The sequence below is a fragment of the Grampus griseus genome (assembly GCF_964374135.1).
Source record: "Grampus griseus genome assembly, chromosome: 14".
NCBI classification, from domain to species: Eukaryota; Metazoa; Chordata; class Mammalia; order Artiodactyla; family Delphinidae; genus Grampus; species Grampus griseus.
Genome location: NC_139008.1, coordinates 44218164 through 44243563, shown reverse-complemented (window position 1 = coordinate 44243563; position 25400 = coordinate 44218164). Strand labels below are relative to the sequence as shown.

The window sequence follows — 25400 nt, the reverse complement described above, 5'->3', positions numbered from 1 at the left end:
AGCGCCTGGCCCGCGGTCTTTTGGGGGCGTCAGGCTGGCGGTGGGGCCGCGGCAGCCGCATTCCACCACCCGGTGCCCGTGCGCCTTGCGCCAAGTACGGGTTTAATAAATATCCGTGGGAGGAATGAGTATGTTTTCTCAAACTGGTGTCTTTCCTTCACTGGAGATTGATGTGATATCCAGGGCCTCCTGTTGGATTAGGGATAACGCAACTCCTCTAAGTCTGCGTCATTTGGGAATCCCGTTCATTTCCTATAATTCTTCTGTGCTCTCCTAGGGAAGGTCTTAAATTCGGATTTCCCAAGAAGCAGAGCCTGCATTGACAGTCCTTGGAAGAATTCTGGGCGGTTGAATATGTGAATGATTCAGCTGTTTAGGATGAGAGAGGCAGAAAGTTCGTGGTGGTTTACTCTTTTTCCTTTTGGAAGTGAAAGGTCCTCGGCCAACACCCAGAGCATGTTTTTATTCTGAGAAGGACCGGGGGTCCGTATTTAACTGTTGCATTAGTAGACGCAGTTTTATTTCTGTACAAAATCGGTTTGGAATCTGCTAGTCTTGCCACCTTCGTTCTTTTGGTAATACTTTACCGTTGTTGATAATCTCCAGGAAATGCTCATATGCAGGTTTCATGCAGTGCACGTAGTGCAGGGTGCAAAGATGCAGAAAGGTAAGCGTTCCTGTCCTCAAAAATCTCTCGGGGCATTTATCCCGGCTGGTTTCTAAATTTCTCATGTGATGTGTGGTCTGCATTGTAGCAGTGAATTATAAATTTGTTCCCCTTTGAAAGTTATGGCAAGACATAAGGAGCACTGCCTAATACTCGATGCTAACACCAAACAATAGCTTCTTTCTCTGGTTGTTCACAAAACAATTACAGTTTATTTATATAAAATTTAATGTCATAGCACCTCACACTGGGAGGTGATCGTAAAGGCCCAGCATTTCAAGTCCAGATGTGCTTCCCTGGAAGGGAATCTGTAATCGGCAGAGGAAAAAAGCCGGAGAGCACTTGATGCTTCTCAGGGGCGTGCTCCTTTCTGTGAAGAGGTGTTGCGTTATTGTTTTCATGAAAGTATGCCAGATCTTGAATCAGTAATCCTTAAGGGATTTTAAAAAGGCCTCTTGTCTTTTTTTCTCCTTGGCCTTTGATCACCTGTTTCATTGGCAGGCTGTGTAGGAAGACTTCATCCTCACCATTCACACTCAGTTTGCTTGAAAGTCATTGCATCCTAGGTCTGACCTGGATCCAGCAGGTCAGTTTATTATCCTCGCTTTGGGACCTCGGGCAAGTTCCTTAGCCCCTCTGTGCCTCAGTTTCCTCGGCTGTGAAATGAGGGTAAGAGAAGTATATCTCATAGTGAGTGAGGGTTTTGTGAGTATATGCTTGTAAAACATTTAGTCATTGAAGATGGGGATTATGAAATATTAATTAGTATCTTCATCAAAATTTTCAGGCCCAGTTATTTATCAAGGAAGCAGCCAGACAGATCAAGTGACTTTGCCAGGATTTCGGAGCCAGAGACCTTTTGGACTGTATCATTGGTCTTTTAATGAAATAAAGTATTTGAAAGAGCTTTGCACCATGTAAGGGTTATCTATACTATGGAAGACTGTGTTTTTAGTAATACTTGGCTCCAGAAAAATTTGGGGAAGAGGGTACTCAGAGTTCTGTGAGGTTTAATAGCATTACATAATTCTTTGAAGCCAAAAACCAGGCCTAGTTTCTCTCTCAGTGACAGTGGGAAGACAGATTCTGTATCAGTTTCAGTTGTTCAGAATCTGATGTTACATCTAGCATCACTTGCCCCTGTCATCACCCTTATAAGCTGGGATATATGTTACTCCACCCTACCCCCACTCCCTTAGCCTGAGAATTTTCCCATCTACTTGTTTTCCTTTATTTAAACCACAGTGTAATCTATCTTCATGTCAGGCTCCTTAATTAACAAAACATACGTGCATGAGTATCACCAGTATCACCGAGCCCATCTGTTTAAGAGCTAACAGTGCTTTAAAGGGGGCACGTGATGCTGTTTGGGGCTGTGGCAGCCATCACAAGGTGCTCAGTGTACTTTACTGCAGATGTTTCACACCACGGACTCATTAACCCAGCTGCAGGTTAAAACCTGTTAGAAGTTGGTCCCCTTCACTCAGTGCTGATCCACCACCCACGCTAGTTTTGTGGCAATACTCACTGCTGTTCTGTAGCTCTTCCTTCTTTGTTGCTTTCAGTAAAATTAGATGAAAATATGCACTGTGTATTCCCGAGAAAAAGTCAGTCATGCGTTCTTCTGTGTGTAAGGCACAAGCCTAGGCTCGTCTGCAAGATGTCAGTGTTCCTTCCCCGCGTCCCCCTGCAGGAAGGGAGCTGCTGAGGGATGCAGCCATCACAAGAAGCCACTGTCGTGGTGGTCTGTCTTTCTGTTTGGCCGCCAGTTAAACAGTGATGTGTTTTTGTAGTTGTGGAATGAAATTAAAACTTATTCTTTTGCTGACCAAGCTTAGTATAGCAAAATTACCACCGAAAGAGTTGTGTTTCGATTTCATTTGTTTCCAGAGATGAGCTATTGAACTTTGTGGTTAATTTCAAATTTTAATTTAGCATCTTAACTACTGGTATGATGGTTAGCTGACCTGGGTCTGACAGCAAGATAGCTTTGCATTTCTCTTGTTATAGGAGACCACACTGGGTACACTGCCCAGCGCACATGGAGAAAGTGGCTTAAGACAGACCGTGGGAAGATGTTCTGGATGGTTAATGCTTCCTTCTCGTGCTCTTGAATGTTCCCCAGTCTCGAAGCTTATAAGGAGCTGTAAATCTGGCAGTGTTGAAGTAAATTTATTGAAAGGCCCTGTAGGGTTATCTTGAAATAACTATAAGTTTATAATTTCTTAGCTAGTTGTAAAAATTGGGAATATTTCTTAAGCATTATAGGCCATTATCAGTATTCTTCACTTAGCTTTATTTTGTCAAAGATTGTGTTTAAATTTTGCCAAAATATGGTGGGGGCATGTGAAAGCATTTATAAAGTATTTAGGTCTGCCTCAGTTGCAGTAGATATTCAAATGCAGATTAAACTTTTAAAAACATTAAGCTCAGATTTACTCAGAGACAGGTAGTATAGTATAAGAAATATATATGTATATTTACTCTTTATTTCCTATGTAATAAGAAATAGAGGACTTCCCTGGTGGCACAGTGGTGAAGAATCCGCCTGCCAATGCAGGGGACACGGGTTCGAGCCCTGGTCTGGGAAGATCCCACATGCTGCTGAGCAACTAAGCCCATGTGCCACAACTACTGAGCCTGTGCTGTGCTCTAGGGCCCTCAAGCCACAACTACTGAGCCCGCACGCCACAGCTACTGAAGCCCATGCACCTAGAGCCCATGCTCTGCAACAAGAGAAACCACCACAATGAGAAGCCCACACATGCAACGAAGAGTAGCCCCCGCTCGCCGCAATTAGAGAAAGCCTGCGCGCAGCAACAAAGCCCCAACACAGCCCCCAAAAAAGAAAAAATAGAATAACCTATATATTGAATAATTATATATTATATAAGGTATATTATGTATGAAGCATAATAATACATACTATTATATGTAAGAAGACCAAATATAGATTCTAGTTTACTAGCTTGGTGACCCTGGCCAAGTAAATAATATTCGCAGCTTCTGTTTTTTCGGCTTTTGAATGAATGGGCAGAGGGAAAGAATTTACTTGTCAGAGTTGTAAGGATTGAATGAGGTGTCAGAATGCTTATTAAGCTGCACGGAGCTATATTACTGCTACTTATAATCATTTGGTTTCCTAATTTGAGTGTCAGTGTCAAGTTACAGTTTGTATATCAAGTGATAAACTCTCACAAGATTGGCCTTTTTCTGTCTGCATTTTTGCAGTGTTCACCATATATTTTCTCATTCTTGTGAGCCCTGCGAGGTGCAGAGTCCTTTACAAGAAGTAGGGAGGACTGTGGTGGCCTGTGGCTCTAGGATGTAAGGTCCTGAGGCGTCTGCCTTAGTTGGTGGCTTTGGCCCAGCACCTCCCGCAGCACGTGGCTATGGCAGGCGCGCGTGGACTATGGTGAATGCGGATACAGATGTTGATTTGTTTTCTTGTACACTTTTGTCTAGTTTCAAGAGCAAAGGTAACAAAGAGCAGGGGAGTTCATGTCACTTTCTTCTGTTTTCTTAAATATGTGTTTGTAATAAATCCATACATGGTAGGGAAATGCAAGGAGTACAGAAGGGTTTCAGTTGAAAAGTAAAATTTTCCCTGAGTCCTCACTCTCCTAAATCTTAGTCAGCAGAAGTAACCATTTAACTTTCTTTTTGATTCTTTTGATGGTTATTGCCATAAGTCTAAGTAATTTTAGAATACTTCTACTACCAGATTGATTAATTTTAGATAATACTTGTTGACCCTGCCACATAGCTTATGTGGCAGTGCATTTTCTCCTTCACCTCTTGATTTTAGTTAATTCTCAATCTCCAAATATTATCTTTTATATGTAAGTAACATTTAAATTTATAATTCTACTTTAAAAATTTTTCAGATATTTCCCTATTTCTGTGAGTTATAGAGTGGCCGTGAGTATCATGTCCAAACTGGGATATTTTTGAGTTGCCAAGAAAACGGGTATAACCTAGGAGTGTCCCCGCAACCAGGACGGAGGATCATCCTAGTTAAAGACGACTCTATAATCTGTTTTTATGCTTTCACTTTACATTCATTTGATTAGATGATAAAACGGGTAAAACTTCCGTATCTTAAGAATTTTCAGTTAGTGATGCTTGTGAGTGCACAGTAAGGAGACTTTGAAAATAGAATCTCAGAGTGTTAATCACGTCTGTATTTGAATAGAGCTTATCGTAAGTAATGGTAATTTAATTAAAATCTAACAAAGTAATAGATCAGTTCTTTCTTGGGTTAAAATATGTTTTTCACCGTAAGGAAGTATCTTCCAATTCGTTTTTTTTTCTTTTTTCATTAGCTTAGGACCGAAAGGGCAGCGTTTATTGTGAGGCGCCATACAAGGAGTCCAGGACAGCCAACGCTCAGAAAGCCCGAACTCCTCCATACAGTTCAGCACAGCCTTTTTATTTATTTATTTTTTATTTTTTGGCTGTGTTGGGTCTTCGTTTCTGTGCGAGGGCTTTCCCTAGTTGTGGCAAGCGGGGGCCCCTCTTCATCGCGGTGCGCGGGCCTCTCACTATCGCGGCCTCTTGTTGCGAGGCACAGGCTCCAGACGCGCAGGCTCAGTAGTTGTGGCTCACGGGCCCAGCTGCTCCGCGGCATGTGGGATCCTCCCAGACCAGGGCTCAAACCCGTGTCCCCTGCATTAGCAGGCAGATTCTCAACCTCTGTGCCACCAGGGAAGCCCCCCAATTCGGTTTTAATGGGTGTTTTCATTAGGGATTGAATGAGGGCCTTTTCAATAGCTGTCAGGTAAGCGTGACTTTTTTTCTTAGTTATTCGTATATTAACTAATGGATAGCCTCATATTGAACTCTGCTCGCATCCCTTGAATAACCCCTCTGGATTGCAATGTATTATTTTTACTATGGAATTCTGTTTTTAAATATTTTACTTCAAATTCTTTTATTTACAATTCTTTTGTGTATAGTCTTTCTCAGGTTGAAGTATTGATGTCACAGGCACGCATGTCACAGGTACTCTCATAAAAAGAATTTGTAAGTTTTTCTTTTTTCCCATGCTCTGGTCTTTGGATTTTTAAATAGAATCCTCTTACAGTGAAATCATCTTGGGCTTTTTGGTGGGTATTTCTTTGATAACTTTCTCTTTTTTCCCTCTGGAATTTATAATGTTTAAACTTTCTATCTCTGCTGAGGTCAGTTTTGGTAAATTGTATTTTACAAGGAAATTATTCATTTCATCTAAGTTTTAAAATTTATTTGCAGAGTTGTGCAAAGTAGTCTTTTATGACTTTTAAAATGTTATTGCAGCAGTTATTTCCCTCTTTTTACTTCTTACTTATGTGTTAGGGCTTGTCCCCGTTTTGTCTTGATTCTTTTTCTTTAAACAACTGATATTTTGACTTATGAGTTTTACTAGTTTCCTGTTTTCTACCTTATTAATTTCTCTTTCGCCTTTATTACTTTCTTTTGTTTTTTTCCCTTGGCTTTTTTGGGGGGTGAGGGGTGGTATTTAATTCATTATTTCTATTTTATTTATATGGATCCAAATATTCATGGATGAATTTTCCTTTATAACTGTATTACTGTTTTAATTGCATCCCATAGATACTGATATATAGTGTTTTTATTTTAATTTGTTTCATCTATGACCCAGGAGTTCTTTGAGGGTTTTGTACCAGGTAGAAGGGCCTTTTTTATATCTTATTAATTTCTAGCTTTATTTCATTATGATCAGAGAACATACTGAGGTTTTCTTTGCCACCTAATATGTGATTGGTGTTCATTAGTGGTCCATGTGCCCTTAAGAAGAAGTGGGTTTTCTCTTTTCAGAGTGTGTGACTTGCTAGAGATCCCTGAGATCTGGTTACTGATTATGTTGTCTAGGTCTTTCATGTCTATATTTTTTGTCCACTTGACCTGTTTTGGACTAAAAGGTTATATTAATATCTCCTTTTATGAGTGTATTTCTGTCTTCTTGGATCTATTGTAATTTTTTAAATTCTTTTCTTTATTGTAAAATACACATAACATTCACCATCTTAACCATTTTTAAGTGTAGAGTTCAGTAGTATTAAAGTACATTCATATTGTTGTGCAGCCACCACCACCATCCCATAACTCTTGTCATCTTGTAAAACTGAAACTCTATACCCATTAATAACTACCCATTCTCTGCTCCCCCAGCCCCTGGAAACCACCGTATACTTTCTTCATGATTTCAGCTATGCTGAGTACTTCATATAAGTGGAATCATACAGTATTTGTGTTTTTGTGATTGGCTTATTTCACCTAGCATAATGTCCTCAAGATTCATCCATATTGTAGCATATTTCAGAATTTCTTTCCTTTATAAGGCTGAATAATCTATCGTATGTATATACCACATTTTGCTAATCCATTCATTCATTAATGGACACTAGGTTTGCCTCCACATTTTAGCTATTGTGAATAATGCTGCTATGAACATGATTGTACAAATATCTCTTCAAGACCCTGCTTTTCATTCTCTTGGGTATATACCCCCAAATGAAATGGCTGGATTATATGGTAATTCTACTTTTAATTTTTTGAGGAACTGCTATAATGTTTTTCCACAGTAGCTGTACCATTTTACATTCCCACCAACAGTGCACACAGGTTCTAATTTCTGAACATGCTTGCCAGCATTTGTTATTTTCTGTTTGTTTTTTTTTTTTTTTTAATAATGGCCCTTCTAACAGGTGTGAGATGATATCTCATTGTGGCTTTGATTTGCATTTCCCTAATGATTAGTGATGTTGAGCATCTTTTCATATGCCTATTGGCCATTCATATATCTTCTTTGGAGAAATGTCTATTCAAGTCCTTTGCACATTTTTGAATTGGTTTGTTTTTTCTGTTATTGTTGAGTTTTAGGAGTTCTCTTTATATTCTGGATATTAATCTCTTATCAGGTATGTGATTTGCAGGTATTTTCTCCCATTCTGTATGGTGCCTTTTTACTCTGTGAATAGTGTCTGTGATGCATAAATTTTTTTTAATTTTCATGAAATGCAATTTGTCTATTTTTCTTTTCTAACCTGTGCCTTTAGTGTCATATCCAAGATATCATTGGCAAATCCAGTGTCATGAAGATTTTGCTGTTTTCTTCTAAGATTTTTTTTTTTAAGTATCACATTTAGGTCCTTGATCCATTTTGAGTTAATTTTTGTATAAGGTGATAGGTAAGGGTCCAACTTTATTCTTTTGCAAGTCAGTATCCGGTTTTCCCAGCACCGTTTGTTGTAAAGACTGTCTTTTCCCTGTTGAATATTTTGGCACCCTTGTCAAAAATCATTTGCCCATATATGCAAAGATTTATTCATGCGTTCTCTATTCTAGTTCGTTGGTCTGTATGTCTTTTTGTATGCCTGTATCACATTGTTTTGATTACTGTAGCTTTGTAGTAAGTTTTGAAATCAGGAAGTATGAGCCCTCCAGTTTTGTTCTTCCTTCTCAAGATTATTTTGGCATTTAGGATTCCTGTAATTTCTGCTGTAGAAAGGTGGCTGCCAGGTTTTGGTACATAGATATTCACAATTAATATAATTTCATTTGAATTGTATCTTCAGCATTATGAAGTGAATTTCTTTATTTCATTTGATACTTTTGAGCCCAAATTCTACCTTGTCTGATGCCAGCAATCCCTGCTTTCTTGTTACTTGCATTTGCCTGTTTTAGAGCTGTGTTAGGTAAGAGGATTATACCTGATGCCTGTTGCCATGTGGCCTGTGCTGCCTCGCCCCAGGGAGAGGGCACCTCCCCTCCCCGTTGAGTCCAGGCGCAGTGCCAGGCAAGGTGGCCGGGACTGACTTTGAGGTAGGAAGTGAGAGCAGAAGCTGCAGGGGTCATCTGTGCTTCCGTCATGAGAGGAATACACCCGATGGGGGCCGCATTCCAGATCAGAGAGAAGACCCACGGAGAAAGAGCCAGCAGAGTCACAACCAGCACAAGGTAGCGTGAGAGAGAGAGAGAAGCTTTGGGAAGACTTGGGGATATTTCTTGTTGCAACAAGTCTAGCAAACGCAGGTTGACATATTTGGCAAACTCCCGACCAGCTCTTTACCTTGAGGCTTTCCGAACAGCTTTATTTTAGTTGTGTGTGTCACATTGAGCAGAGTTGGGCTTTGTTTAGATTTGTGAGCAAATCTAAACGTCTTCAGCACATTTACGTTATTGGTATGACTAGCATATGGTTGATTTTTAATTCTGTCATTTTGTTATATTTGTTAGGTACAGCTGACCCTTGAACAACGTGGGTTGGAACTGCGTGGGTCCACTTACGCGCAGGTTTTTTTCAGTAGTAGGTACTGCGGTGCTGCCCGATCTGTGGAACGCGAGGGTGCGGGCGGGGGACTGCGTGTTTGCAGGGCTGGCTGCGCCAGGGTCAGCGCACCAACACCCCGCACTGTTCCAGGGTCAACCGTATTGTGTTTTATTTGCAGTTTTTCTTCATGTGATCTCTTTTCTTTGCTTTCTATTTAGGAAATTTCGTAATTTTATTTTACTGGCTACCTTTATGCCATGAATCTTTTCTAATACCCTTCGCTCGGTTTTCTTACTTAGGCATCTAGTATTTTGTCTGCCCTGGGAAAAATCCATTACCTACCTATGTGCCACTCAGAGAGGGTGTTCTGCTTACCGCTTTATCCAGGGTGTGTGTGTATCGGAGAGGTTCAGTTATTCTTGCTCCGCTTACAGTGGGGTTATGTCCTGATAAACCCCTCGTAAGTTGAAAATGTATTTCATACCCCTAACCTACCGAACATGATAGCTTAGCCTGGCCTTCCTTAAACATGCTCAGAACACTTCCATTAGCCTACAGTTGGGCAAAACAATCTCGCACAAAGCCTATTTTGTAATAGTGTTGAATGTCTCTTGCTGTTCGTTGAATAGGTACTGCAAGTGAAAAGCAGAGTGGGCATCTGGGTCCAGAATGGTTGTGAGTGTGTCGGTGATCACATGGCTGACTGCGAGCGCAGCTGGTGTCCCTGCCAGACCCATCACAAGAGAGGGTCTGCTGCGTATCCCTAACTTGGGGAAGGATCAAAGTGGGAAGCCTGGTTCCCCCTGAGCGCTCCGCCTTCTAGCAGTAGTTAGTGCGGCTTCTTTGATGACTAGGGTCATGGGGGTGGGCTGGGGCTTGCTGCCACTCCAGTTCTGCCTCCTCCCGTTTCCTAAGACCCTGAGTTTATTTCCACCTCCGCTTTCTTTCCCTTCACTGCCAAGCCTCCTCTCCCCCTCCCTCCTGCAGAAGCACGTCTTCTGGAGTCTGCCGCCTCTAGCCAGGCCACCCTTCCAGCCCCCCAGGTGCTCCAGGTCTCATACCTGCCTCCTTGACCCCACTCTGCGGCCCCTCCTTGCTGGGGTCTTGTCTGTGAGCTGCTGTTGCTGGGACCCTGCCGCACCCCATCTTGTGTCCAGGCGTCCCCTCCTGATTTCTAGCAGGGGCTGTGTCCCTGTCTCTGCTAGTTCAGGGTCTTTATTTAATGAAGTCTTGTTGAATTCTGTCTGCTGGTTTTGCCGTGAGTGTATTACGGGTGGTTGTATCTGCTCCTTGTCGATCTGTGTGGTTCTCGAGGATGTGAGGACGCGCTTGTATTTAGGCAGCCATCGTTGTCCTATGGGAATCGCAAGTCTGAAAGATTGAGTTCAGTTTAAAACTTGAATTTTTATAAAGATTGAAATTAAATATAAAAACTTCTCTTGGCAAGTCATGTTGTGTGTGTCATTTCTGAGTTTATCCAGTAATTCCTATTTTTGGCTTCCTTGTAATATTTAAGAATCTTGGTTTGTTTTACTAAAAGGTCCAATCTATACATATCTCTCCTCTTCAAGAGAGGTGACTCCCCATGTCAAGTCAAGGCATTGGGACTATTACAAATAAAGTCCAAGTAGCTTTCTTTGCTGCACCTGTTCTTGTAACTTTATTTCAGCAAGTTATGCTTAAATGCAGATACTTTTGTCAGACAGTCTTTAAATGTCTCAGATTGTTTCCTGTGTCTGAGAATCTGTGATTATTTTTTCTTACATAAATGGAAATAAAGTGAGATGTTCTCAGAAGATGGAATCCCAGGGTCCAGGGCAAAGCACTGAGGCCACCTGTCAAGTATGAGGCCCCTGCTTGTCTCCTGCCAGCTGCTCTGGGGGCGGTGCTCTGGGGCTTGGAGCTGTGTCTGCTCTTGGGGGGCGGGGAGGGAGGGGAGCAGATAGATGCCTATGTTTGTTGGTAGGCAGTCCGACTCCAAAGCCTGCGTGCTTGCACTACTCCTCCTGTTACTGGTTTGTGAAAAAGCAGAGGACTTCAGTCAAGCAGTTACAGGCATTTGGTGTAAGAATTCAAATGAGCACTAAGAAAAGCATCTCCCTGGGGCCTCTGCATTCCACCTGCTGCAGGCGCTCTGCTTCGTCATCAGGTGGAGGAAGCTGGACTGTTTACAGACATATTAAACCCAGAACTAAAATAACCCTGAAAGGGTTAAGTTTATCTAGGAAAACTCCCAAGTTTTAGAATCTGTGGCGATTACAGATATAAAGTATCAGATGAAAGTAAATTGCTTGTTGGAGGGTAAAAAGTAGAATAAATAGTTGTATATGGCTGTGATGTTGTGATATATGAAATATATATACTTGTTCTCCACCCTGGGTTCCTTGCACGGAGCTGGTAAAGGCTTGTAAGACCCTGAGTGGTGAGGGTGAGAGGGGCGTCTTGTTATTCATAATAAGCCCCTTTCAACCCTACCTGGGTTATGCTAATGAGGTGACTCAAGGTGGGTCCTGATGGCTTCAGGATAGGGGCTGGTTGTCAGAGGAAGCGGCCAGTGATTAGAGGGCTGGAACTTTCAGTCCCACCCCCGAGGGGATTGAGTCAGTCACCAGGGTAGTCAGTCCCTCTGCCATGAACCTTGTAAAAACCCTACACGATGGGGCTCAGAGAGCTTCTGGGTTGGAGACACATGGAGGTGCTGCTCCCAGGGAGAGGATGCTCCTTGGGGGAGTGGGGCTCCCCGGGAGAGGGGGGCTCCCGGAGAGAGGGGGGCCCCGGGTGCCCTCCTGACACGCCTGCCCTGTGCCTCTCTCCCATTTTGCTGTTTCTCAGCTGTGTCCTTGATAAGAAACCAGTGATAGGAATGTGTTTCTCTGAGTTCTGTTAATCCTTCCAGCAAATTATCGAATTTGAGGAGGAGGTTGTGGGAACTACTGATTTGTAGCCGGTCAGTCAGCAGAACGGGGGACCCAGCACTTGCAACGGGCGTCTGAAGTGCGGGTGCTCGACCCGCACTTCCGGACATCCCGCTGGTGGCCGCAGGGAATTGGAGAGTTGCTTAGCATAGAAAACCCACGTTTGGTGTCAGAAGTGTTGTGAATAGAGAAACTGTTTCCTTTAATGATAGAGGTATTTTAAACAGACTGAATTTTTCACTTCTCCTCGGGATGCTTTCTGTATTTGCTTGTTTTGAGGGACACGTGGGAGAACTTGCAAATCTGTGATGTGGGCTGTTTCTTCCATGCAGACGCTGGGTCTTCAGCCTCGTGATTGAGGCCTGTGAGCCAGGCCCTGTGCTGGACCCTGTCCCGGCATCGGCCTGGTGGCTGGAGTGGTGTCACTGGTGAACGAGCAGGAGGAGCCCCTCCCAGCCCTGGGAAACTCAGAGTGATCCCTGTGTTCAGTCTTCCACACGGTTTGACAGCCCTTCGGGGTGTTCTGATGATGAAGCTGAATTCTGTCTCTAGTCCTGCTTTGGCATCATCACAGCTCTGTGATTGTCACAGATCTGTCTGCGCCAGATCTCGAGGGTTAAGAGCAGCGTTCTTTCCGCCTCAGCAGTTGCCCCACTTCTCTGGGGCATATCTCTTGGTGTGTGTCGTTGGTCCCCACGGCTCTTGATTTGGTGTCTCTGGCCCCCACCTGCGCACGTGCTCAGTTGCAGTTTCCCGCTGCTCCCAGATAGCTCTCACTCACCATGAGGAAAATGCAAGACTTCGGATGAGTGGAGGATTAATAGGCTGGTCTGCGTGTAGATGTCATCGGAGCTCTTTGGAATAATGGGCTGTGATTTTTCCCAGGCTGATTTTTTTTCCTCCTAAACATTAAAATGAGACCAGGTGGGGGCCGGGGAAGGTAGTTACGAGAGGCAGGGGCTTGCAGGCAGGCTCGGGCCCAGCCCTGCTGCTCCTGGGGGCTGGGGGAGGCGTGTGACTCTCACCCCATCTCCTTGGAACCTGGGATGGGGATGTTAGACACTCTCAGACTTCTCCAGCCCTGAAGTTGAATACTCTTCTTGGCCTTCTGACCTCCTCCTGGATAAGGACTTGTTTTCTTAGTGATTTCTGGCAGGTCGGTGCCATATCACTTTATAATGTAGACTCCCTCAATGAAACTTGTTTCTGTTTTTGAGGCTCTACCTCACTTATAGGGGCTCTGGGTAATGATCAGTTGAATTATTTGAATGTGAATTCTGAATATTTGTCCTTAAAACTTATAAAAATCAGCGTTCATGGGTGTAGAACACGGTAGGCATTTGGAGTGACTTAAAAGTATATTTTTTTCATGAATTCTTTAAGTTATGTCTGTTTATGACACATGAGTTCTCTGGTGCTTTTAACATGAGAAATTTTCTGGTGATTCTGTTTTAGGAGAGGTGAGGCAGGGTTCATTCATTATTTTTATAAACATCACTGAACCTGTTATCAGGTGTCAGCTCCACCGCTGACGTTGGCTGGATGACCTTGGGCAAGCCATTGACCTCCAGGTACGGTTTTCTCTTCTGTAACATGGAGATCTTTTGTGGTCGTTGTAATAATGAAGGTGACGTAACGCATGTGGAAATACGCAGCATAAAGCCTAGCATAATGCGGGTGGTCCTAGCTGAACCTGCTTCTGAAAATAATAGGATAAAGTGTATTTTAATTAAGCTAGTTTCATTTGGAAACCTTTAATAAGAACAATTGCACTGGACTTCCCTGGTGGCATCGTGGTTAAGAATCCGCCTGCCAGTGCAGGGCACACGGGTTCGAGCCCTGTTCCGGGAAGATCCCACGTGCTGCGGAGCAACTAAGCCCATGAGCCACAACTACTGAGCCTGCGCCCATGAGCCCGTGAGCCACAACTACTGATCCCATGTGCCACAACTACTGCAGCCCACGCGCCTAGAGCCCGTGCTCTGCAACAAGAGAAGCCACCGCAATGAGAAGCCCGCGCACCACAATGAAGAGTAGCCCCTGCTCGCCACAACTAGAGAAAGCCTGCGAGCAGCAATGAAGACCCAACGCAGCCAAAAATAAATTTAAAAAAAAAGAATGATTGCACTATAATTACAGTTCAAGATTCCTGGTACATGTTAGAAAAATAAGACACAGAAAGTGGCAAGCCTTTGTTAGCTCCAAGGAGCTGTGGCTAAGTTTGAAAGCTTTCTCAAGTTGGGAATTTTCCATTGGGATAATTAGCTTTTTTTTTTTTCTCTTTTTTCTTTTAAATGTAGCTCTGAAGTAGAGAAAAAGAAACATGAAGGTGTGAGTGAGAGAAGGCTTTGCCTATTCTGACGCTTCATTTTTGGTGTGGTTTGTTGCCATCCTATCATTGGTTGTGGGACATAGCTTCCAAAGGGGTTTTTTTTAGAGGGGAGAGGAGCAGCTTTATTGAGATATAATTCACATACCATACAATTCACCTGTTTAAAGTGTCCAGTTGAGTAGTTTTAAGCATATTCACCAAGTTTTGCAATTATCGCAACAAGCAGTTTTAGAACATTTTCATCACCCCAGAAAGAAACTCTGTACCCTCCCCCCTCATTTTTCTCTAGCACTTCCAGCTCTAGGCAACCACCAGTCTGCTTTCTGTCTTTGTAGACCGGCCTGTTGTAGACCTTTCATGTGAATGGTGTGCTCCTCTGGGACTGGCTCTTCACTACACATTATGTTTTTTGAAGGCTCGTCTACGTTGTAGTATGATCAGTACTTCATTCCTTTTTATTGTCTGATCTCCTCCATTGTGTGTGTACCTCCTTTATCATTTGATGGACGTTTGGGTTGTGTCCATTTTTGTCTGTCATGAGTAACGCTGCTGTGAACATTTGTGTACAGGTTTTTGTGTGGACTGATGTTTTCATTTCCCTTGGGTATGTACCTGGGAGTAGGATTTCTAGGTCACATAGTAACTATGTTTAACCCTTTGAGCAGCTGCCAAACTGTTATCCAAAGTGGCTTTTTATACAATTTGCCGCCTGCACCGGAGTATGTGAGGGTTCCAGTTTCCGTACATCCTCCCTGACATTTGTTAGATCTGTCTTTTGATTCTAGCCAGCCTAGTGGGAGTGAAGCGATAGCTCGTTTGTGGTTTGATTTGCATTTCTCTCATGGCTAATGATGTTGAGTATCATTCATTCATTCATTCATATTTTTGGCTGCGTTGAGTCTTCGTTGCCATGTGCTGGCTTTCTCTAGTTGCGGCGAGCGGGGGCTACTCTTTGTTGTGGTGCACAGGCTTCTCATTGCGGTAGCTTCTCTTGTTGTGGAGCATGGGCTCTAGAGCGCAGGCTCAGTAGTTGTGGCGCACGGGCTTAGTTGTTCTGCGGCATGTGGGATCTTCCCGGACCAGGGCTCGAGCCTGTGTCCCCTGCATCGGCAGGCGGATTCTTAACCACTGGGCCACCAGGGAAGCCCTGGGTTTTGTTTTTACTTTTAAGTCTGAATAAACATAGTGCTGAACTCTTGGATGTTAAAAGTGTCAAGATGTCTTTATCCTAATTTCCTTTGAAAAATATACTTCTCATTTCTCAGAATGAGTAAAACTTCAGTTTTCAAGCATGGAAAAGACTCTGGTTGAGGGTGTAAGCCCTGAGTCCTGCCACATCTGTATTTGAGTCTCAGTTCTGTGGCATCCTTGCTGTGTGGCTACTTTCTTATGCTTCAGTTTCCTCATCTGGACAGCAGGGATAATTAGAGTAACTCCTTTGAACAGCTGTTAAGGTTCTCTAAAGCTGGTCTGGCATATAGTAAGTGCTCATTAAATGTTTATTGTTTGAGGGAGGAGGGGAGGATTAGGGATGTGGATGGTTGTTATAGTAAAACTTAACCTCATTTTTTAATTTTTCTCAGAGGAAACACAAGAATAGAAGAAGCTTGTGAAATGTATACCAGAGCTGCAAATATGTTCAAGATGGCTAAGAATTGGAGTGGTATGTATAAAGTTTTTGTTTGTTTGCTTTTTAGGCAAATAACTTTAAAATCACTTTGAAGGAGGAAATGACTGTCTGCCTTCCCCTTAGAAAAACTGCTGGCTGTGGACCGGGAGAGGGGGGGCCTTGATCCAAGGGAACAAAGCTTGAAATCCTGGCTGAAGTTTAAGCATAGAGGCCGTGTCTGTTTTAGTGTCTGTAAACCATTTCATACAGTGGGCATGTGGTGATTAAAAAGACTTAAAGTTACTTGGATTTAAGAATAGTAATCTTTGCTTCTTATTAATGTGCTTAAATAAATTCAGTACCGCAAGGAATGAAAGTTGTAGTAAAACTTATTGAAAACAAGTAGGATAAACAGGAGAGTCTGTGTTTGTTTACCTAAACCTTGGTGGAGAATTTCTAACCATTCCTTACTCTGATAACTGGTTGTAATCCACTGAGAATGCAGCAGTGGGAGGTGTTATTTCTATAAACCCTGACAGACTCGTCAGTTTCTAACATAATGTTTTCTACTGGGGGAAATTACACAAAATAAAATCAGAATTCTTTTCGTTGTTCTGAGAGGGGATGGCTTTTTCTAACACTGATTTGAGAAACAAATTTATCCTCTACCCCTGGAGAAAGAAGTTCTGTGCTGGGGCTTTTCTGTAGTGCAGGTGGAGACAGCCTTTGACAGGGCAGGACGTGGGTCTCCAGGCCCCTCACACCTGCGGATGACCTGAGGCAGGGTCTTGCCCTCTCTAAGTGTGTCTCCCCGTGTGCTTTCCCAGCTTGATCGAGATGTCAGTGACACATCGCATCATGTAAGCGTGAGGTGTGCGGTGTGACGATTTCCCCCCTTGCTTCTAAGGCTGACACTTTAAAATCATTTCAGTGAAGAAAATGCTGTTGAACTGGATGACCCTAAAAGGTCTTTTCTGGCTGTAAAATTATTTTTATAGGTTTAGTTGTAGGTTAAAAAGGTATGTTCTGTTTCCAAAGTGCATTTATACCTGAATTATAATGTATTTTAAAATGGAGGAGAAAAGAGTATTAGCATTCACATCTTTTGTTTGGTTCAGGTCCTGTAATCATACGTAAAAAGTGATCTTATCTAAAAAGACCCTTTATTTATTTGGTGACCAGTTGTTCTAAACTTTGGAAATGCCTTTCAGCAGGACATTACCGGTTATGTAACTGAGGGGGACGTGTGTGCTCTCCCCACCCTGACCCCAGTGATCTCTTGCCTGGACTGTTACCTCCCTGCTTCTTTACTTTCCTAGTGTGTTTTAATGAAGAAAACAAAGTAATCCCATTAAATCTTAAGTCAGGTCATGTTATTTCAAATCAGAACTACAGTCCTTCACGGTGCCCTTCAGGATCTACTCAATCTCCCATCCCCTCCCGACTCTGGACACTTCTCCTGCCCACCCACTCCTTCCCTGGCTCTTTCCTCTGAGGCTCTTCCTGTGCTGTGCCGTCCCTCTGGCACTCTCTTCCCTACAGTAGGGCGTGGCCAGTCCCTGTTTTTTCCAGGTCCTTCTACAAATGTCATCGTCGTCTTAGGTCTTTCCTGGCCGTCGCTTTTAAAGATAGCAGTCCTCTCTTCTGGGAAACCCCGTTCCCTTTTCTCCGATGCCCTTACCACCATCTAGCAAAAATAAATGAAGTACATTTGTTCATTTGTATTGTCTGTGCTTTTATTATGTGCTGTTCCTCGCTAGAACATAAACCTTAGAAAGCCAAGGTGTTTCTGGCCTTTATCTCTGCTCTACCTACAGGCCCTGGACCAGTATGTGCAACACGATAGATACTCAGCATATTTGTGTAGTGAATTAATAAGTATTAGGTTCTTTGAATTTGGGATTAACAGATACACACCACTATACATAAAATAGATAAACAACAAGGACCTATTGTATAGCACAGGAAACTATACTCAATCTTTTGTAATAACGTATAATGGAAAAGAATCTGGAAATGAATAGATATATATATATAACTGAAACACTTTGCTGTACACCTGAAACTAACACAGCATTGTAAATCAGCTCTACTTCAATTTAAAAAATGGTTAAAAAATGAAATAAGAAACTGAAAAAAAATCAGGTTCTTTGAAATGACTTCCATGTCCTAGTGGTTGGTGATCATGGCACCACTGCATTTGTTTATAGTTTTAGAAGTTCTTTTATAAAGTAATTCATCTGCTACTCCAATTTTGAGAGATCATCCTGGCAGGTATTAGATGTTTACAGTTGAGGAAATTGGGCCTGAGAAAGTGTGTAACTTTGTCTTTGAAGGAGCATGTATTAAACCACTTCCAAGTTTGGAGAGATGGAGCTGGCATTTTTAGCGGTGGTTGGAGTGAGTGCTCAGACTGAAAAAGTGAGCCAGCACCTAGTTTTGGAAGGTGGGAGTGTGAAATTGTAAAATCAAAGCTCTTAATATTGTCTGGGGAGGACTTCCCTGGTGGCGCAGTGGTTAAGAATGCTCCTGCCAGTGCAGGGGACACAGATTCGAGCCCTGGTCCAGGAAGATCCCACATGCCACGGAGCAGCTAAGCCCGTGCGCCACAACTCCTGAGCCTGCGTGCCACAGCTACTGAAGCTTACATGCCTAGAGCCCGTGCTCCACAACAAAGAGAGGCCACCACAATTAGAAGCCCGCGCACCGCAACGAAGAGTAGCCCTTGCTTACCGCAACTAGAGAAAAGCCCACGCACAGCAACAAAGACCCAACGCAGCCAAAAAAATCAATCAATTTATTAAAAGAAAATAGATCATCCGGGGAAGTGGAGCCAACACGGCAGAGCCTGGATGCCGTGCTGTTATCCTCAGCCAGGGAAGGATGGACCACGATTGGTTCTGGGACGGCCAGCACAAACTGTCAAAAACTAAATTATTGGTGGGAGGGGGAGGATTCGGTTGTAAAAGAAACGATGACACTTAAACACAGCAAAGCATAGGTGTTCTCTAAGGACATTTACGTGTGATAATGACAATGGCCAACATGCGTGCAAGTGCCTGGGGCCAGGCTGTTCTGAGTGTTTTGCCTAGAAGGTCCAAGTGATGGCTACACGCTTCTGAGGCCGAGCCCATCAGAACCACTCTTTGGCCGCTACGTTCCTGAACTGCCACCGGGAAGTTCACAGCTGCCCGTAGGACCTGGGTGCCTGCCCACCACCCTGGCAGTGGCTTGGCCCCTCCTCTGGGCCTCTGGGTTCACGGTCCACCAAGGTAGGGGTCAAGGCCTGGCGGGCAGGCTTCTGCAGTCCCAGCTGCAGCCGCAGGCCAGTGTCTGCTTGGACTGGCAGGGCGCAGGCCATGCTGGTGGGTAAATATTTTCAGAAGTGCCTGGGTGCTCTTTTGTCTTGCACAGAGCAAGACTTGAATCTGGGCAGGCTGGCTCAGGGGTTTGTGCTGCCTCTTCTCCCTTGGGTGGAGGTCCAGAAACCACAGTGGGAATTACGTAGTTTCCTCTGGGAGTGTGGTTGGGACACGGAGAGCCACTGAAGCTTCAGTGGAATTGACTGTTCTGTTTCTGAAAAGAAATTTAAAGTAAATGTTTAATACCATCAGGGTTCTTAGGCGTCTGTCACTGTTTTTTATACTTTTCTGAATGTCTTTGAAACGTTTATGACTGAAAATTTTTTTTAAGTACCAGGAGGTTTTGTGATACTCTTGGTCGTGCCTTTCCTAATGGGGCGAGCTCTTCCTCCATCCCTGCTGGTCCTGACTTCCGACTCCAGACCCGCATCAGCCGCCCCCAGTCCTGGTTCTCCCCTGCGCTTGAGGACCTAGTGGTGAAGTGGGTTCATCCTCGTCCAGGTCCCATGCTGACCTTCACAGCCTCCTGGGCGGGCCTGACCTCTTCCGCCCCAGCCCGGTCCTTCCTCCTTCATTCCTCCATTTCAGCCCCACCAGAAGCCACATTTCCTGATCCAGAACCTTTTCTGGAAGAGCTGAGTGCATGAACCTCTCACGCTGTGCCCCCGGACAGCACCCGTGTGACTACAGGGAAGTGTGCCAGTTCCACACCAAGTGGGACATGCACAGTTCAACCCCATGGGTCTCTGTCAGACTTTGTCATAAACTTAGGAAAGAGCTTTGACTTTAGAAATTGTGGGCCTCATCTTCATTCCTTGAGAGCCTGCTCTGGGAGCCTTTGTCGCTGTTTCTCCGGTGATGCCAGGTGAGCCAGTGGACGCAGAGAGATGGGCGGTGCTCATCCTCGCCTGCGGGCCCTCCTGGCCTCATGCCTCCGCGGAGACACCCTGTTGGTGCGGGGCCTGTGCCGGGGACAGAGCTGAACACCCGCCGCCAGGCGGTCAGTGTGGAAGGAGGCCTGGGGCTGAGAGGAGCCCTTGTTGCTGTCCCCCTGGGTCCTGGGCGTCTTCGTGACCACCCAAGGGGCACTGGGTCACAGGCACGTGTGCTGTCAGGGATGGGGCCTTCCCCAGGTGGGCGTGGGCCGGGCTCCTGGAGCAGGGCCGCTCTGCAGGGTGCTTGCTCCTCTGTGCTAACTGAGTCATTTATCTTCTTCAGCTGCAGGAAATGCGTTTTGTCAGGCAGCCAAGCTCCATATGCAGCTGCAGAGCAAACACGACTCCGCCACCAGCTTTGTGGATGCTGGGAACGCCTACAAGAAGGCAGACCCCCAAGGTGAGCCGCGCTCTGTCCCGTGCCCCCTGGACCTCACGCAGGTTGTGCTGCTAGAGCGAGATGCTCATGCTTCAGGACGGTGGAGATTTGGGGATTTTTAACTGCAATCAGCTGAAGCTTTTATGAGGCGAAATCTATTAAATTTATCCAGCTTAGTGCTCAACACCATTTTCTTGAACTCCATTGTGGAGGTGCGTTATGGACAGTTTTTTGGAAATTAGCGTTAATTTTATCTAAGTCTTACCTTAATTGTGTGAGTGTGTACATCGCTCACTAAAGGAAACGAGTGTTCCCTCGCTCCCGAATAGTGTGTGTGGAGATCCAGTTAATGGGAGGTCGTAAAATCCTATAGTTGAAAACAGCTTATTCACACAGCATTCGTGTGACTTCTTTAAAAAGTGTTTTTCAAACACTTTAGGTTTTGAGGAAAGAATGATCTTGGGTATTTGAAGAGGTGAAGTTTTGCAGACGTTCTTTATTTTTGAGTTAGAGGAGCGCACACTTAGCGATTGAAGGCCTCATCTCCTCCCTCCACACGTGCACTGGTGGCTGTGGAACCTCCCTCCTTGTTTCAGCAGCCCGTTTTAACACAGAAATCCCAGCTCTTGTGAATATATCACACTGAAACAAGCTAGTTCAAGGGCTGTGGTATAAGGATTAGCCACAGTTTAGTTTCCAAAGGGGAAAAACTGGGCACAGCCTAAGTGCACAGTAGAATCACCTCACATCAGTATTTCAGAGTGTGTTGCAGGCACTGAACCCCTGGCGTCAGGGTGTCTCACTGACCTGGGAAATGTTCTCACGGCAGCTGAGGAACCGTGGAGAGCCGAAATCTGAAATTCACAATACGTCAGTGCTCATAGAAATGCATCCAGAAAACACAGGGAGGAAAAGGGCATCAAATTCCTAGCCGGGGGTTTGAGCGGGTTTTGTGGGTAGCTTTTCTATTTTTCTGTATTTTTAACGGCATAACAATCCACATTTCTTATGCAGCTTAGGGGGAAATTGCTTTTATTTTCACTAATCTACTTATCTTTCTGATCCTTCGGTCAGGCCTTTTTGCTCTGCTGCCTCTTTAGAGCAAAAGCAGTAAACTTGGAGCCGCCAACCGCTTGCCAGCGTTGTAAACGCCACCGTGTGGTGGGAAGCTGTTGGCTCACTGTTTCAGAAAATGAGTGTCATTAGCACTCTCGTTTATTAGATTTTTTCTTCCTGTTGGTATTTGTTAGTACACCGAAAGTTAGCGTCTTTTAACACTGTACAAAAAGTACTGTCTTTCAAAATTAATACATACACGTGATACCAGTGAGGAGTGCACTGCACTTAAGGTTTTAGTGGATAGATTGGCAGGTGTTGATGACACTTCCGTGGACAGGTTCCGCAAGGGGCTGGACGTGTGTTTGCTTTTTGCCAACCACCCTGCCCCCGCCCCGCCCCAGCGGGGCCCCTTAGCCATGTAGAAGCAGCCAGGAAGACAGGCTCAGCGAACCCTCTGACTGAATGGATTTTTCATTGTCTTTCTTGAATGCCTTCGCTTCAGAGGCTATCAACTGCTTAAATGCAGCCATCGACATTTACACAGACATGGTAAGACATGCCTTGCTTGAGCGGCCGTGGGGTGGAACCCTCGAGATAGCTCACAGTTAACCGGGATGTGACTGCTTTGTTTCCTCCCCAGGGAAGGTTCACGATCGCGGCCAAGCACCACATCACCATCGCGGAGATCTACGAGACGGAGCTGGTGGACATCGAGAAGGTGTGTGGACGGGGGAGGCGGCGGGCAGGGACCCCAGGCGCCCCTGCAGTGGGCTCATGAGGGCAGAGGGATGCGCGCGCAGACAGGGTCATGTGGAGACCTCGGGCTGGGGCAGGAGGGAGAGCCCTGCCAGCTCCCCAGGCTGCCTCCCTCCAACTGGGGACGGCGTTGATGTAAAACCTAGCGCCGTGGGAAGCAGGCGCGAGTCAGGGAGCGACGGCTTGCACTGTCTGGGGCGGACGCTGAGCTCTCAGAGGTCACCCTTCACCCCGTGCCTGCTGCTCGCGCTGGACCGTTGTCACTCTTGTCTCTCTTCCTCTCCTGTTTCACCTCTTCCCTCAGCTTCTGGAGCACGGCTCCCGCTTGGTTCTCTGCCCCCCACCCTTGGCAGGTTCCTCCTCTCTCCCTTTGGGGCTGGGTCCTCGTCCGCTCTCACTGTGCCCGCTCCCGTGCTCCTGTCTGTGCTCACGCAGCGTCGCAGCTTGAAGTGTCCCGTGTATGCTGGCAACTCGCCATCCTCGTTCGCAGGAGATCAGGTTGTTTCTCCACTGTTTCCAACCTTGCAGGTGGCCTCCTGCGCCCCACGGATTGGCCCCTCACCCAGCACCTTTCAGGCTCCCCTCTTCCTCGTCCCCCCTTGCTCTCCTGCTCCCCCTGCAGCAGCCACCCTGACGTCTGCTGACCCTCGCACAGGTGTTCTCTGCCTCAGGGTCTTTGCGCTGCTTGTCCCTTTGCCCTGAGCTCTTCTCCCACACGTCAGTTGTCCTTCAGAGCTTTGCTCATTTGTAACTGTGATGAGAAGTATCACAGCCACCTAGTTAAAACTGGGACCTCAGCCCTCGCGGGGACACACCCAGACGCCCTCCCACCTCAGTGGCCCCCTTACAGGCACTCTGATGGCCTGCTCACCGTCCCTGTGTTGCCGGCTCCCTCCACTGGAGTGGGTGCCCCACGTCAGCCCGAACCTTCCTGTGGTTTACTGGTGTGTCCGAGAGCCCAGGCTCTGATGAGTGAGCAGAGGATGCCCTCACTGTCACACTGCACCCGCCAGAGCAGACGGAGTCTCGGGCGGGGAGGCCCTCTCGGTACTGCAGTCAGACAGGCCTTGTTAACGTCGCCCTTTGACTTCATGCTGACGCCCCTTGTGGTCACACAGCTCAGAACTCTCTGGCTCGTTTCATGGACTTGGCTTTGAGCCGTTTTTGTCATACTGTGCCATGCTTTTCTGAGGCTGCCCTTAGACCTTGACTACATCAGGGCCGTACTCCCCGTCTCTGTGGGGAGCTTTTCTGCAGACCCAGGAGGAGGTGATGAGCCCCAGGCGCAGAGTCGGTGGCAGAGCAGGAGGAGCCGAGTCCGGTGGCTGGGGTGGCTCCACATCTGTACTGAGCTGAACCACCTTGCGGGGATGAGCGCCGCTGGGCAGAGCGTTTCTCCCGCCAAGGCCGCTGCGTCCGCTCCTGTCCTCGGTGGTCAGTCCTCTGTCTTCCGGGGTGGTCTTGGGCAGCCTCTTTACGACATGCGTCTCCAGAAGATTCAGGGTGGATAAACGACCTGTGGCGAACTCTTGTTTTCCTTCTTCTTGAACGAAGTTGACAGTTTGTCACGCACAGGAGCTTCTGCAGCCTGTCGCCCGCGGTGTTCCTGCCATTCTGCAGGGTGCCCGTGGGCAGCACCTCCTGGCGCTTACGTGGGGCGTGTCACGGTGCGTCGTAAGAACCACATCACTCAGCACACGCGTGGGGCTCAGCTCGTCTTGCTGCCTCACGTTGGGCTCCTGTGTCTAGAAGCGTCCTCACCCTCGCCTCCCTGGCGGGACTCTCCAGGTTGTGTTGGTGGCGCGTGATGTTGCTTTGAAAAATCAGTTACACTGAGGCATCTTATGTCTGATTCATTATGTTTCTTCCCTGTTAACGTGGCCGCGATGTGTTCCCTGGTTCACTCAGATTTTAGCTGGTGAACAAGGAAACGTGAAGTTCCATAAACTCACGATACTCCTTTGACTTCCAAGTAAAACATTAATATAATAATAATCAGTAATATTCAGTGACCCAGAGGAGCTCTGGCTCGTGTCCGTCTCAGCCCCTGGAGAACTGAGAACCTGATTTCGTGTTGTCTGTTACAGTGTAGGGTAAGTGTCTATGGCAGGTTCTCAGGGCGTAGGTTCTGAAAGGATGATCCCATCTGAAGGCTGTTTAAGGCTGTTTCACCTACAAAGTGGACTCTTGAGCTTGACCCTCAGCTGTTGCGTTTGCCTTAAGACTCCGCTGGTGAGCGCAGTCCTAGAGTCCGGTCTCTGCCTTCAGGGCCCAGTGTTCTCCAGCACCTCTCCACTTGATTGTTCGCGGCTCCCCCCGTCTTAGGTGGAAGGCAACACCTTTACTGTGGATGACCCTTAGGCATCCGTGAGGGACGTCTGTGCTGCTGCAGCAGGCCACAGATCTGAATGGAATAGGGCGTCACACGTCTCTGAAATAACAGTCCACTGTCACTGCTTGGGGTTTGGCGGTCGTGGGGACGTCACTTGAGAACCAGGCCGACAGAAGGGCTGCCATCTTCAGTTTGCGGCTTCCAGCATCACTAGACGTGGCCCTTGCCTTCCAGCTCACGGGAAGGGGACAGGCCTGGAGAAGGCTGCAGAGTCAGATGTGTGGGTCACATCTGGAGGTGGCCCACAGCGTGTCTGCTTACATCCCATTGGGAAGGACAGGTCACCTGGCTGCCCCTAACTGCAGCAGGCCTGGGGAGACGGGGTGGCAGGGCGTTTGTTGGGTGGGAGGTAGGGAAGAAGAGATTTTGATGGACAGCAAGCCATCTGCTGGAAGCGCGTGCTTTCTTCTGTTCCCAAAATAAAGCAGGCCGGGTTGTGAAAGATTTGCTGCTGGAAAAGGTTTATTTATAGGAAAAATATCTGTGCAAATGTAGTTTTTGAATGCAACTCTTCAAACAAATAGTTTGAATAAAATGTGTGTGTGTTTGCAGGCTATCGCCCATTACGAACAGTCAGCTGATTATTACAAAGGGGAAGAATCCAACAGGCAAGTATTATTTTTCTTGATATAATTCAATGGGTTTTGTTACATGTAATAAAAGACAGACCTTCACTCTGCTCTGGGAGCCCCTTGCATCATACCACGTGAAGGTGCACT

At 45.9% G+C, this 25400-nt stretch overlaps 1 protein-coding gene across 3 annotated transcripts in view; it reads left to right on the top strand.

Annotated features, from left to right (window-relative positions):
- Positions 1-25400, top strand: part of NAPB (NSF attachment protein beta) — a gene marked incomplete at both ends in the record, with an annotated part of 35504 nt that overhangs the window by 600 nt on the left and 9504 nt on the right. The window contains 5 exons of one of the 3 annotated variants that reach the window (XM_082671556.1): positions 15773-15852; positions 20379-20495; positions 22036-22082; positions 22174-22251; positions 25234-25289. In XM_082671556.1, coding sequence (XP_082527682.1) covers positions 15773-15852; positions 20379-20495; positions 22036-22082; positions 22174-22251; positions 25234-25289 — 378 coding nt within the window. Of the gene's footprint in view, positions 1-15772; positions 15857-20361; positions 20496-22035; positions 22083-22173; positions 22252-25233; positions 25290-25400 lie in introns of all 3 variants that reach the window. The other 2 variants (XM_082671555.1, XM_082671557.1) reach the window with 2 other exon arrangements.